The following is a 14,669-nucleotide window of genomic DNA, read 5'->3' on the forward strand; positions in this document are numbered from 1 at the left end:
TTAATAAGACCTTTTAAGATTCCTGCTACACTAGAGATATGCCTGCCTCTGCCTCCTGAGTGCTGGGATTAAAGGTATGGGCCACCACTGACCAACTAAGACAGTCTCTTATTGGCCTGGATATTGGTCAAGTAGCCTAGGCTATTGGCTAGTGAGCTTTGGGGAATCTGTTTGCATCTGATTCTCATTTTTCCCATTACTGGGCTTTTTCCCATGGCTTCTGGATATCCCAATGCAGTTCCTAATGCTCACAAGACAAGCTCTTGACTGAGCCATCTGCCCAGCCCTTCCCTTGTTAATCTTCAAAGGAATACAGGCTAGAAAGTGTAGTCGAAAGTTTTCTGGGGGATGTCTTTCTGTACGTTGTGAATATATGTTGTTCCCATTGGTTAATAAATTAGCTGCTTTGGCCTATGTCAAGGCAGCTTAGAGGCAGGTAGGAAATTCAAGGAGAGAGACAGGAAAGAGAAAGGTAGAGTCTAGGGAGAGGCCAGCCTGCCATCCAAGGAGCAACATGCCAGCAGACCGGTAAATCCATGGAACATGTGGTAATACATAGGTTAATAGTTATGGGTTGAGTTAAACTATAAGAGCTAGCTAGCTAGCAAGAGGCCTTCCATAGGCCATACAATTTTAAATAATATAATCCTCTGTGTGTTTACTTGGGTCTGAGTGGTTGCGGGATTGTGGGTGGGAGAAATTTGTCTGACCACTGGGCTGGGCAGGACTGGAGAAAACTTTTGACTACAAGAAAGTGAATTATTAAGTTCTGGGTGACTTTTTTCCCTTTTTTTTTTTTAATTTGGAAGATACCAAGAGGAGATTCTGACCCCAGACCATCTGTAGTGGATTACATGACATGGGCACACACCTGGAAGGTACAGTTTGTAGCTTAGTGAACAGTTATCTTTCACTAAATTTGCCTTTGGCCTCGTTCATTCATACTCAGTCATGAACTGGGTGCTTGTTACAGCCTGTGGCAGCCGGTAGTTCCGCAGAAAATCGTCCATTTCCCAAGCACCTAGAAAGACAGACAGACCACAGAGAGACAGTAAGGGATAACCACGGACTTAAAATGGCCTGACAGGAAGAGGTCAGCTCTGAGGGGACAGAGTTACCCTTGGTCACTGAGCTAGGGAATACATACTGCATGGGAAATCTTCTGAGCCCTAGATTTAGGGGGGGTCTGGATGTTTGTAGAGCCCCTCACACATGACAGAGATAGAGGCCTGTTTGTTAGAGGGTGATAATAACACGGCTCAGTGAGTTAAAGCCACCTTGGGCTTCCTTCCCCCGGGCCTTTTATTTAATATACATTTCTGCCATCTCACTCCAAGTAGAGAGTATCATCAGATGGATATTGATCTTCCCACCCCTTCTTCTTGAATGTCTTCTAACTTCTGACATGACAAAGGCGTGGATACTTCTCATCACACCTGCTCACCCTAGCTGTTGGGGCCGAGATTGCTGTTCTTATAGTTTTTTCCCCCCAGAGCCCCAAGCACCTCACAAAACATGGCTCCTCCTTGAGGTGCAGGGAGAAAGGTTACACTTAGATCCTCGACAGGGATCAAGTGTGGGAGACATGTTCCCTGCCTGGGACTGGAGAATCCTAGTCAGTGCCTAGGTCAGAGGGGTGACTTCCTTGGGGGGGGGTGTCAGCCCAACAAGGTGTACCTTCTGTGAGGAGAGCAAAGGGGTGTTGTGGCAGGGAAATAAGCGTACAGCTCCAGGCTCTGGAGAAAGTCAAGAGAAGTGGTTGGAGGTATGTTCCCATGCTTCTTTCCCAAATCCCGAGCTTCAAGCACCCTGCCTGGCTAGAGGGTTGCCAGGAGAGTTCAGGAAGCACTGGTGGGTTTGGACTTCAGATAACAAGTAATTTGTCATATACCTTCCCCACCTACTTCATGGAGTGTACTTACGCTGATTTTTAATCTTCTCCTCTTTATTTGGGTAACTGTAATTCACATGTGTCCTACAGTGTTTTATTCTCTTAGGGGAGAGGCTAACTCTAGAAATCTTTCTTGGGTGGGAGAATACCCAAAGAAGGCCTCGCCCAGAGCACAGATAGGTGGTGGCCAATATGCCATGGTTTGTGGACGCCAGCTGTCACTGGGATCCAGAGGGAAGAGCGTCCACGTGAGGTCGGCAGCCTGGAAGTCCCTGCAGAGCATAGACCGCTGGTGGCCCCCAGTTATACCCACAGCCGCTTTTACAACGAGACTGAGATCAAGCCCACCCGTGTTTCCCCCTCAACTTATCCCCTCCCCACACCAGGTAAGGCTCATGTTTCAGAGACCTTCTGAAGGACTGGCACATTTTGGTAACACCAACTCCCAAAAGACGGTAATGTTGAGTGTGCACCCGGTGGCGTTTGCTAGGAGTCAGGTGTTATCACAGGAGCGGCATGCACATTACTTCACGTCACTTCTAATGTGGAGGATTGTGATTGTTCCAGCTCACAGATGGGATTGGAGGGGGGCAGGGCAGGATGGGGATACAAAGCCTTTTGAGGTTCCTTCAACCCTATTCAGTAACTGCACATTTGACTCAGCCTCAAGGGTTAGAGCTTAGGCAACTGTCTTGGGAACAGGCGGCTGAGATTCTGCCAGCTTGGCCTGTAGATAGGTTCTGACCACACTGGGCAAATCCGTGGTGTGGCTTTGTGTCACTGTTCTTTTGTGTACATTGTGCCTGGTGAGAACTCCTGGACCCCCAAGGGGGCCAGGCTGGCTGGAAAGAAATTTTGGTCATCTGACCCTTGGAAAACACATGCAGGTAGGTCTCTGTATGTATGTGCATGCATGCCTCCCCCACTACCTGTGTGTGTGTGTGTATGTGTGTGTGTGTGTGTGTGTGTGTGTGCCAGAGAAGGGATCTTGGGTGAAGTAGTGTATGGCAGGTATGAGGGGACAAGGTAGCTTTCTCCTTTCCTCACTGAGTATGACAGGAAGGAGCCTGGGTGGCAATGAGGGAATTGAAACCCATCACGAGATCAGAGTAAGCTGGTGGAAAGAAATCCCCTATGTCCCGAGAGAGGCCTGACTCCCCTCACATAGAGCTGGCCAAACCCTGTCTTTGGTGTGAGCTCAGAGTGCCCTGAAACACTTAGGCTTGTTCTAGCCATATTTTTAACAACCTTGTGGTTCTCAGCAATTTGGGCAGCAGCTCCACAAAGCCAGGACCTGGCCTAATCTCCTGCTGGCTCTTCCTTTGGCTCAGCAGAGGACTCCTTATACACCCCCACTTGTTTCCTGCCACAGAGGGCAGGAGGAACTGACCCAGAGCAAGTTCTAGAAGGAAGAGGGGTGAGTCAGGCCCTCGGGGGCATGTGGGGAGAAATGGAGAGCTGTGGCTTCTGTGGTCACTGCTCAGAGGAAAGCCCCTTCCTGTATGGCACTGGTCTGTCTCCAAGCTGCAGGAAGAGGGCGGGACCACTACCCTGGATTCTTCTTGGCACAGGGCAGGGTGGTCAGTGCACTGTCAGGGGCTTCCAGGAGGAGGCAGCCTCTGGTGTTTATATCCTGGGTCGCCTGGAGGGAGCCACACAGGGGCTGGCACTCCCACAGGGGCAGAGCCACACAGATCGTATGCAGCTCAGTCTCTGCGCTGCCTTAGGGGCGCTCCTTTCATCCTACAGAAGCATCCTACAGGAGCTCTGCTAAGAGGCCACTGCTTCTGCTAAGAGCTGGCGGAGAAGAGGTTGGCCGAGGTGCTGATGTTGACTTGGTCGTGGAAGGGGGCGAGGGGAGCATGAGGAACACATCTAAAGCCTGGAGGAATTCGAGCCACACTCTACGGCCTAGCCTTACACTAGGCACCAGGGTTCTGGGAGATGAAGGATCCTCTCTTCAGCATCCAGGAGAGGGACCACTCCTCTGAGTTTCACTCCCAGGGAATGCCATGGCCAGCGGGTTTGGAGCGGCCTTGGTGGTAGATGTTGATGGTCACTTTCTCCCTCTTAGGTCCCGAGTCCACAGGGCTGGCGTTTGTGATTCGCGAGTGGCAGCTGTGCGTGCCTATCCTTGGCAGGCCTCAGGGGGATGAGATTGACAGTTCATCTCCTAGAGTTGGTCCACCCCATTTATGTAACCCTGGCAGGGTCTCCCTGGGCCTCTCTCAGGCATAGGTGGTGGGAGCTGCTTTATCTCTTTACCTAGCTTCATTCCTGGCCTCAGTGAATTTCTAATATTACCTAATTAACACTGGATTAAAAACCACCCAGTCTTGGTCCGGGAGGCCTTGTCTAGTAGCACGGCTTTGTAGCTGGCTCCTGACTGATGCTCACAGTCCCTACAGCAAGCCCACTTTTCAGATTCCCAAATATCACAGGTCAGGGATGCCTAACCCTGCTTCGGTGAAAGACCATTTGGCCCTTTCAGCGTAGGGATGTGGGGTCAGGAGGCTGGGGAGGCAGCGCCCACTCAGGTAAAATAAGGAAGCGAAGACCAGGTTCTCTCAGCTATTGACTTTCGCCTCCTGCCCCAGGCAATCCATCCAGGGACCTAGGTACCCGGCTCTTAGCTGCCTGAGCCCCCCAAGGCAGGCGACTTGTGCCTAACCAAGGTGTCTCGCCTCTTCCCTGGCCTTGGCCTCGCTCTACTCTCCCTTTTGGGAGAGCAGGGGATGGCGGCGCTAAAGGAAAGAGCACATATTCAAGTCCAGCCTAATAACTACCCCATGGAGAGCCCGGCTCAGGTCTGTAATTTGTTTGGCTCGCCGGGGCTGGATGTAGCGATGGAAGCGCTGATGCCTTCCACGGAGATTAATGATGTCCTGGCAGTGGTAGGCGGGAGGCCTGAGCCTTTTATTTTTTTTTGTGCCATTAAATGACATCCAGAGACTTTCGCTCGGGAGCTGAAAAGCCCTCGTTCCATCACATCCAATTACTTCTGGAGAAGTATTTGCTGAGTGGCTGATCCCGCTGGCTCGAGAGGCTTTGGGACAGAGGGACCACTGGGACCTGGGACTTGGTCCATATGGGCAGGAGGGAGGCTCTACCCTCTGTAGAAGAGAACCCAGGAGAGCTGGAGGGGAATGAGAGGATTTCTCATTGTTCAGCCAGGGGCCACTGGGGCTTCCTTCCATCTTGTAGCCGAGGGCCGTGATGGGGAAAGGGGAGAGATGAAGGAATTCAGTGGGCTGGGTTTTCGGGCCAGGTTAGCTCCCGCCAGTTCCTGTATTTAGTGGTAGTAATGGCTGGCTGCAGAAATTTGGGAGTTATCTGTGGGTTCTCCATGATCTACATGTCCTCTTTTGCTTTGAAGGGTCGATGTTTCGCCTTGCTGGTGTACATTTCTCCAAAAGATCTACCTACAGTCTACAGAAATTTCAGGTAGTCCCTGGACAGGGTGCCTGGCTGTGCGCTGCCTCGGATGTTCCCAGCTGGGTGCCTGCCAGGGACCCAGAGGTACCAGGCTTTTGCCAGGTGGGTGGGGTTGCCCTAGGAAAGCAAAAGAGAGCTGTCTGCCACACAAGCCACAGTGGGATGCGATCAGGGGCTCGGCCCTGGGGGATTCTGGGGCCAGGCCAGGTGAACCACTGTGGGAGGTCATGGGGGGTTGGGTTGAGCTGTTCTGCAGTGGGCCCTGTGTGTGTGTGTGTGTGTGTGTGTTTGTGTCTGTCTGTGTCTATGTGCTGGAGGGCAGTAGTTTGAGGGTGGGGCTCTTCTCCAGCTATGACCTCCTTTTTTTCTTGGGTCCTCTTCCCTTCATACCTCCCAACTTCCTCTGAGCTTTAGCTTTTGCCTACAGGCTTATGGGGTCCCTCCTAGCCTAGTTCCCCAATGTCACCCTGCTTTTGCTTTGGGGCTCTGTTGCCTTCATGCCTGTGGCCCCACAGTGGTCCTGCCTCACTCACCCAGGTTGTTCTGCAGGTGTTCGGACCCATAAGCAAGACTTAGAAGCCATTGTATGGCAGGCCCATGCCTGTTCCTCCTTGTTGACCCCGGGATCCAGATGTCTGTGTGCTGGGGAGCACTTTACAGCTGTCTAGCTTCAAACCTTAGCCATCCCTGCTTGCCATTTTCATCCCATTTGGTGGCAAGTGAGCTTTCCCACTGAAGGTCCCTGGGGTGGTGACTCTCACAGTGGCCCCATCCTGGACTTGTGGCCTTTGAGTGGCGTCTGGAGCAGGTAGTGGCATGGCATCCGTCATATCACAGAACATAGATCATGAGACCCACAGATACTCCACAGATCCCAGCCAGGTGTTGCTACTTGCAAATGACTGCCAAGTCCTTCCTCTACTCTCTTCTATGTCCCCCCCCCCCACAAGAGGAGCACGTGGCTGGCCTGTGGCAATGGAGGGCCAGTGGCTTAGAGGTAGCATAGTGCGGACTGTAGCTCTTCAGGAGTCTGAGGCTTAGCCAATGGCAGGAAGGTGCCATTGCATAAGATGACCACCTTCAGGCTCAGGACAAGATGCAGTTGCTTCCTGTCTGTCCCTGCACCAGAGCCCAGGAATCTGGTGGTGTGGAGGGAGAGCAGTGTTGAGTGTCTTGGTACCAGTGGTAAGAGCCATCTGCCAGGAGAAGGTTGGCCTGCTGCTGCTAGCTGTGGATCCTTTGTTTGAAGTTCAGGGACTTTAATTTTCCTCGGTCACTCAGGGGATGTCAGTCACCACCCTGCCTCCTGATATGGCGGGGCGAAGGAAAATGTCACGGGGTACTGGGCAGCTGGCAGAGAGGCAGCCCTGCTGGCCTGGGGTTGGACAGGGAGGGGCGTGGATGTAGAGGTTGCCATCTGAAGGCATGAGTGCTCGCAGAGGCGGCTGCCTCTTCAGGTGTTGAAGGATGTTGACATGGTGTGTATGTGAACGTGGGGGTGTGAGAACGTGCAGATCTGTGTGTGAATGGCTTGCAAGTGTGTGCCTGTGGGTGTAACATCACACACACACACACACACACACACACACACACACACACACACACACATACACTTGGTGACTGAAAGGCCACAGTAGGCTTGGCGAAGTGACAGATGAAGGAAGGAAGGAAGGACCTCTTCTCTCAAGGAATCTCTAGTGTCATGATGGAAGCAGGATGGACGTGAGTAGAGCAGTATTTACTAACATGAGGAGACCCAGGCAGATGCCTGAGCACAATAGGACACCAGGAGAGCGGACACAGTGAAGGGGGCACTACCAGAAGAGTGGGGGCAAGGCTGAGCTGAGAGGGGACAGCACACTGAGGAACTGTCCAGACTTGCAGCGGGGCGGGGGGACGGGACTCTTGGCCCATCTAGACTGGCAGACAGGGATGGGTGAGCCAGTTGTTCTGGCAACAGGTGAGGCTCCTAGGAATCTGTGTATTGTCGGGGTTGGGAGGAGGCGCCGCTATGGGATCAGTTGGTTCCTCTAGAAGATAGAAATGGAAATATCGAGGCCAAGGCTGCTGCTAGCAAAGACGTGTAGGGAAAAAACCATGGAGAATCACAGATGAGCTGAGGCCGTGTTTAGAGTGCACGCGCACATGCGTGCATGTAGGCAGGACAGGGGCAGTACACCGGGAAGCAGAGAGTGAAAGTCCAGTACATCCTAGGCCAGAGTCGCCTCTAGCGCCAAGTCTGGGCAAAGCATGGCCTTTAGGATGATGCCAGTAAAATATGACCCTCCCTTGTCAGAGGTCATGGCTTCAGGGACCTAATGGTACTTGATGTTTGGATACCTTCTCCAAAGTATTCTGTGTGCTCCAGTTCTCAGGCTGCACCAGGGTGGCACACACACCCAAGGGAACAGAGACTTGCAGTTCTATTTTGTCCCATGCACGGGGCACGATGTTGTGCACAACTCATCATGAGGCATTGTCCCAGGAAGTGCCGAGGGCATTATGCCCAATGCCCTCGGACATGACAAGAAAGACGGGCTGTGGCACAGGCGTGGCATCATGGCACCACAGGACTTCCTCACTAGATCAGGGTGGCTGAAACCCCTCTAGGTCCTCCCTGTGGAAACCCCACTTAGGAATGTCCGGAGTCGGCCCCTTCAGTCAAGTCTGGTCAACGCTCTCATTTGTGTGGCAGAGCACAGGAAAGAGGAACACAGGAAATCAGTTCCAGGTCCATCCACTGTAGACTAATCCGTCCCATTTTGAGGAGGTAGGAACCGAGGGGTAGGGGGTGTGAGGTGCAAGGTCACACGATGATTGAGAGAGCTTGCATGCCAAGATGTCCTTATGCTCTGAGTACATGTGTCTGTCCTGAGTCACGGGACAGAGCAGAATCTTGAGGAGGGTTTCACCCTCTTCGCTTTGAACAACGCCCCCTGCCACTCGTTACCAGTCATGTCAGGTTTCAGTGGCAATCCATTGCCACAGTCAGCCTGTCACCTAAAAATGAGTCCCCAAGAGGACAAGGCCCTGAATAGGAATAGAACACAATTGGCTATACATTTATTTATTTATTCATTCATTCATTTTTTTTTTAGTGAACTGTACACTGCGTCACACTGGGGACCTTTAGGTTACTTTAGTTTCAAAACTGCTTTGCAAACATTTATAATTGTCTAGCTAATGGGCTCAGCCAGCTTTCTTCTTTGATGTCCCTTTGCCTAACTCCTATAGCTTCTTCACCTTTCCCCTTCAGCCTGCCCTTGCCTGTTCACCCTGGGGGACACAGCATCTGGTTCTAGCATACCTACATCTCTCATAGCGCTAATCCTATGGGCAGAAAGCGAGATCTGGGCAAGACCTGGGGCCTGTGTTCCTTGGCAGGGCTCTGTGCCCTGACCTGAGTGTTGGTTTCGCCTAGGGCTCTGTGAGTTCCGAAGCACTGTCAGGTAGGGCAGCGTGCACCAGGCTCTCAACACTCTGAGTTATGCAAGGACCACAACAGTCGCTGCTTTGGCAATCGCCCTGGGCCCATCTCTCCTGACCTCTCACTGTCTCGCATCAGCACTCCTCTGGGGGCCTCCTGCCCGGTTCTCTCTGGTTATTCAGATGACTTGTTTCTAGAGAGTCACTTTCATGTGCTTCATCTCCCACAAACGATCTCCACTGGCTTCTTGTGGTCTACCCACTAATGCCACATTTCTGGTAGCCCGTTCCTCTGTTTGCTCCGATTTTCCTTCTTTCTTTTTATCTATCTATCTATCTATCTATCTATCTATCTATCTATCTATCTGTCTGTCTGTTTTTTTTTTTTTTTTTTTTTGGAGACAGGGTTTCTCTGTGTAGCTTTGCGCTTTCTGGAGCTCACTTGTAGCCAGGCTGCTCGATCTACAAGATCCGCTGACTCTGCCTCCGATGCTGATTAAGCGTGCTCACCTACTGCCTGTTTTGGTTTTTAAGATAAGGTTTCTCTGTGTAACAGCCCTGGCTATCCTGGAACTGCTTTGTAGACCAGTCTGGCCTCGAACTCAGAGATCCACCTGCCTCTGCCTCTCAAGTGTTGGGATTAAAGGTGTGTGCCACCACTGCCTGGCTTGCTCCCTATTTTCTTACTTGAAAACAACAACAACAACAACAACAACAACAATACCCAACCAACTTTGTATCTCTAGTTTCTACAACCTCCTCCACTCAAGAGTCCAGATCTTCTACAAGGCCTGATCTATATTCCACTCCTCCAGGAAGCCCCAGGGCAAGATGTCTGTAGGTTGGATGCCAGTGAGCACCTCATCTTTCTAGAGAGGAAGTTGAGGGCCTGAGAGATTATCACCAGCTGGAGAGTGGAAGCAAGATTTCCTCACCCTACAGTAAAACACTTTGATTCCCTACCTGGACAAAGAGGGGTGCTATCATGAAGAGAAAAAAAAAAAAACCCAGGAAGGGACAAGATCCACTCACAGTCCACATGGCACTATTATGTCCTCAGAGTCAGAACAACGCAATTAAGGACTTAATCATAAGCCGTTCTGCACTGTTATTTAATCAGTTCCAAACTAGACTGTCAGCTCCTTGAGGGCAGGGAAAATCCTGTGGGCTCTGGGACTGTTTCTTCTTGGCACAAGGCTAGGCACGTGGAAGGTCCCCCCCATGGTAGGGCCAGAACCTTTGGCAGCAAAGAAAACTATAGGAGCCTTCTTCTGCTCAGATGCATGCCAGGAGCAAGTGTGAGTGTGTGTACGTATGGATGCTGGTTCTGGTAAAGATCCAGAGTGGTTAACAATGGTTTCAGGCCTCATAGATTTGCAGTTTTCTTGCCTTGCTGTCTGTCCTGGGAGGGGAGGCAGCCTCCGCTGAGCACTCGAGTCACTGCGTTTCATGGATGTGAGCCTAAGTCACATCTCTGGAGCCTTGTTTCAGCAGATCAAGGCAACGTCTTGGGCACACACCACCCCCTTCCTCTCCTGCCCCAGTCACCATTCTTTCTGGCATCCTCTAATACTCTTCTCCACTTCCATCCTGTCAGGAGAAAGCCAGCTTCTCAGTGTGAGCCTCTCCTGAGCATTTTCCTCCTGGAGTCCAAGGTCGAGTGCTGAGGCCAGGCTGAGTGCTGAGGCACTGCCTTGTCCTACAAGAGTCTCATAGAATGGGCAGGAACTGTGTGGAGGGCGTTAGTTCCTGGCACCTTGCAGCTTTAGCTACAGAGCCTCGGTGGCGGCGGCTTCCTGTCATTTTGGCGAGATGGGTACTCAGGAAGCTGGGGAAACTCGAAACTTGCTCTGGTCTGGTCAAGATGCATTCTTTTTTCCCTTTCTTTGTGCTTGCTCTCCAGATTTAAAAGTGTGTCCTTGACAGAGCTCTTTAAAACAGACTTGCACGGGCAGCAAGGGACTGAAGGCACCTGGGGGGGGGGTTCATGGGTCAAAAAGTGGCACCATCTTGGCCCCAGGGGCCGAGTCCTTTGTGATGGATGGCCCCTGCTGGGCACACATCGAAAGGGCTCCACCAGCATGCCAGTCCCTTTCTGGGCTTCAGCTCCTTACCTCTGGAGCCTCGGGCACAGGCGATGTGACAATACCTGTGCCCGTTTCCCAGTGGGTGGAGGTGAGCTGGGGTCACTGGGGGAGAGGAAACGGCTGCCCACATCTGCCTTCTCACTCGCCTTGGCACAGCCTGGGGCATGTGTGTTTATGCACCCTTACACTGCCACCTGTGACTTCTACAGGACCTTCCCTTTTCCTGAACCCGGGAGATGACAGAGCACACAGGGATCACTGTATGCCCGGTTTCCCAAAGAGAACTCTAAGGCTCGCACAGTGACCTACCTGCAGTCTGTCTGGGGAAACTTTCCAGCCCCGTTGTCGTGATGACCGAGGCCAAACCGGCAGGTTAGCCACGGGAAGGCTGTGGAAATGTGTCCTCTCCTATGTCTGAGGAGGATTGCTCAGAGAAGGTGGGGGAGGGGGGGAAGGGTGTGGCTGGGGACATCTTTGCCCCATCACTGAGATGGCAAGGCCGACCAGGCAATTAACCACTAATGAAGACAGACCAGCAGGGTGGCATTCCAGGGTACTCTTGCCCAGATTGGCCTCAATTATAGGGCACAATTACCTGCTGAGGTGTTGTAGGGTGGTTGCCTGGACATGCCATGCAAAGTTTTGGGGGCTCTCCTTGGCTGCTGTGTTTACTTCTGGGAGACAGCATCTGAGCCCAACACCTCCTTTAGGACATTCATCCCAATCAGTTCACTCCCAAGAAGTACTACCATTTGACCCCAGCCTCCAAGGCTCTTGGATGGAAATGGAAGTTCTGACTTGCCCGTAAAGACACACAACTTGAGTTTTGCCCCAGAATTCATCCTAGCTTCAGTGTGAAGGTCCGGAAGGCCTCACCTCGATCTCCATTCTGTTTGGGGGGGGCAGGGATGGTTGAAGTTCCCTGAAGAAAGACGAAGAACTGGTAGCGGTGTAAGCCAGTGGTCGGTGGGGGGGTTGGAGGCCCGTAGTCTGTAGAGAAAAGGATAAGAGACACAGGTGGGTTCACCACCATGCTACCCAGGGTGGGGTTACTGCTTACAGCATCTCCTGGCTGCTCTTAAAAAAAAGTATCATCTGTGTTTTTCCATCCCTGGTGACCTTCCTAGGGTTACCCGAATGACGTGGGACCTACTGCGCCCCTCCCTCCCCCATCTGGACTTAGGTTTGGTGGGATCCCCTTCAGTGTCTGTATTTAAGGTGTCTGTTTGGGATAGGTAGGTGTGCTGTTGTTGGTAGTGCAACTTCGGGTTGGCATGAAGACTCGAGGCTCCCAGGCCATTCTGGGCGGATGGGAGTTGGTGGTGTCCAGCTTTCGTGTTAGTCTCTCTTGATGGATTTCCTGCCTCAAGAGAAACCCATCGTCCCCTATGAGTGTGTCTGGCAGTGTGTTTTAATTAAATTTTTTTTTTCTTTTTATCATTTCCTCATGAAGTCAATCCCTAAAGAAGCCAGCTTCTTGGCTGGTCTGGGAGGATCTGGAAGTGGTTACTAGGGTGGGTGGGACCAGGTTCAAAAGGTTTGGTCACAGGCACTGTGGAAGCTAGGAAGCTCGGGGCTCAGGGGAGGGGGCTCCTTCCCTTTCATTCTCCCTCTTGGGGGCTGGCTGTTTTGGGGGGTTAAGACTGTAGAGTGAAGGTATCCTTCCTCTTTGCCTATGTAGCAACGGGGAACTTGGTGGGCCTGGCCTAGGCCTTCTAGGCCGGAACTCCTTCCAAGACTGCTTTGTCTGCTCTCCTGCTTCCCTTTCTGGGGAGGACCTACAAGCTGGAGCCAAGAATCTTCCCGGGTCAGGGGTGTTGGGGGGTGGGGAGGGGAGGCACAATTCCCAGGAGGACGCTAGTGGGTGGGAACACTGGTTCTTCGTGGCCATCCTCCTCCTCCTCCTCTCCTCTCTTAACCATGAAACACACGAGGGACTGACTATTTGCCACTGTTGGAAGTATTCTCATAGTATACTTCCCAGCATACTAAGAGCCAGGGGATTTCCTGACTCTTCATCTTTCCCGTTGCAGATCAGATTGCGTGTGTGTGTGTGTGTGTGTGTGTGTGTGTGTGTGTGTGTGCGCGCGCTCGCGCCGTGCTCTGATGGAACAGAGCAGGTTGTGCCAAGAGCTGTGTTCGTTTGTGCAGTTCGGGGTCTACAAGGGGGCAGGTGATGGCATGCCAATGCTCCGAGGCTGCTTTGGAGCTTTGGAGTGTAGGGAAGTCAGGGGATTCCTCTCGAACACTTCTAGGGCTAGGAAAGACTTCTGGGCCTGGGGAGTGAAAAGACTGTCGCTTCATGTACAGTGGGTATGTGGAAGGCAGATGTAACAGGTGGCTTCTGGCCGGGCTGGCGGGCTCGGGGGTTACCTAGTGCCCTTGAGGTGGGTACATTCTTTATGGCCAAAAGACAAACCTGAAATTAGAATTATGGATTTAATCTCAGGGGAGATGGGGATTTACCCTTACCCCTCTTACTAGGGCTTTCCTGAAGGAACCTCCTCCATTCAAAACCTCTGGTTCCCCACCTGTTGGCTAGGTATATAAATGACAGCTTCCTTCCACCCAGGACTTGGTTAGGTAGGTCCATTTTTATGAGGAGTCTGAGGTGTTGAGAAGTGAGACTGGGCCCCCGGAAGTGGAGCTAGAATTGGCCTACATGATGCCAGCCCATGCTGCTTCACGGACTGTGTGGGACCGTTTGGATTTAGTCTTTTGTCTGTGGTCAACACTCCATCTGAGTATCCCCTTTAAATAGAATCCAAGGTACACCTTAAGAGTGGGGACCTCAGAAGGAAGGGGATGGGGGTCTAGGGGTCTGGGAAATTTTGTCGTGAGTGCCCCCATCCAGCTAGACCGCTGGCTGGCTTCTTGCCTTCCTTGTAGCGGGAACTCCTGCTCCCGCCTCAGCTTCTTTAAAAGTAGACCTTGGGGCTGGGGAGATGACTCAGTTGGTAGAGTACTTGCCTAGCATGCATGAAGCCCCCGGGTTCCATCACCAGCATGGCATAAACCAAACATGGTGGTGCATGGCTACAATCCCGGGATTCAGGAGATAGAAGCAGGAGCTATGTTGAATTTGAGGCCACCTTGGAATACATGAGACCCTGACTCAAACCAACCAACCAACCAGACCTGGATGTCAGTGACCTAGCCTACAGGTAACCTCTGGAGGCGATATTTAGTATTTGCACATTGTGAATTAGTGTCACGGTTACTCTGAGGACTGTCATTAATGCCCTGGCTGGAGACGGGATGCTGGAGGGGCCCACTCACCTGTTATTACACTGCCCCGAATAGTCCCAGTTTTTAGGTCAGCGCCCTAAAAGGAGAGATAGGAAAGACTGTCGATTACTACCCGGGCAGCGATGGTAAAGGCTGACTCTTGCCACGCTTCAGCAGCTCCCCTCCCTCCCCCAGCAGCTGGCCTTTTTCTGGAAGTGGGATGGTGGAAGGGGGGTGTGGCTGCTTCTGGGAGAGGATTTTGGAGTTGGAAAATGGTACTTCAGGGAGCCTAGGGGAGAGGAGACAAGATGCTGGGTGTCAAGGGACGGGAGGTGTCCCGGAGGCGGAGAACAGACGCCTGACTTCTGAGGCGAATCCTGATGGAGACCTTCCCAAAGGGCTTCCTTAGGCTCGCCATCTGCACCTGAGACTGGGTGCAAGGTGCAGCTGTTCCTGGGGTACCTGGCCTGGCTGTCCTGAGGGGCTGGTTAGTTAACTCATCTTCATAGGAGGGAGGACTCTGCTTCCTCTGGACCCTTTAGCCTAGGAGGCAAGGAAGCCAAGCAAGGTCAGGGGAGAGAGTGGACTGCCTGAGTGGACTT

The 14,669-nt window shown here is 52.2% G+C and overlaps 1 protein-coding gene across 1 annotated transcript in view; it reads right to left on the reverse strand.

Moving 5' to 3' along the window:
* Positions 1 to 787: 787 nt before the first annotated feature.
* The window catches only part of Pebp4 (phosphatidylethanolamine binding protein 4), a 200,595-nt gene continuing 186,713 nt past the window's right edge, over positions 788 to 14,669 (reverse strand). The window contains exons 5-7 of the mRNA XM_037208418.1: positions 14,119 to 14,164; positions 11,716 to 11,829; positions 788 to 1,021 (exon numbers count right to left, since the gene is read on the reverse strand). Of these exons, the coding sequence (XP_037064313.1) occupies positions 936 to 1,021; positions 11,716 to 11,829; positions 14,119 to 14,164 (246 nt within the window). The 3' untranslated portion in view covers positions 788 to 935. The remainder of the gene's footprint in view (positions 1,022 to 11,715; positions 11,830 to 14,118; positions 14,165 to 14,669) is intronic.

This window comes from Peromyscus leucopus, chromosome 9 (genome assembly GCF_004664715.2).
Source record: "Peromyscus leucopus breed LL Stock chromosome 9, UCI_PerLeu_2.1, whole genome shotgun sequence".
In the NCBI taxonomy this organism is placed as follows: Eukaryota; Metazoa; Chordata; class Mammalia; order Rodentia; family Cricetidae; genus Peromyscus; species Peromyscus leucopus.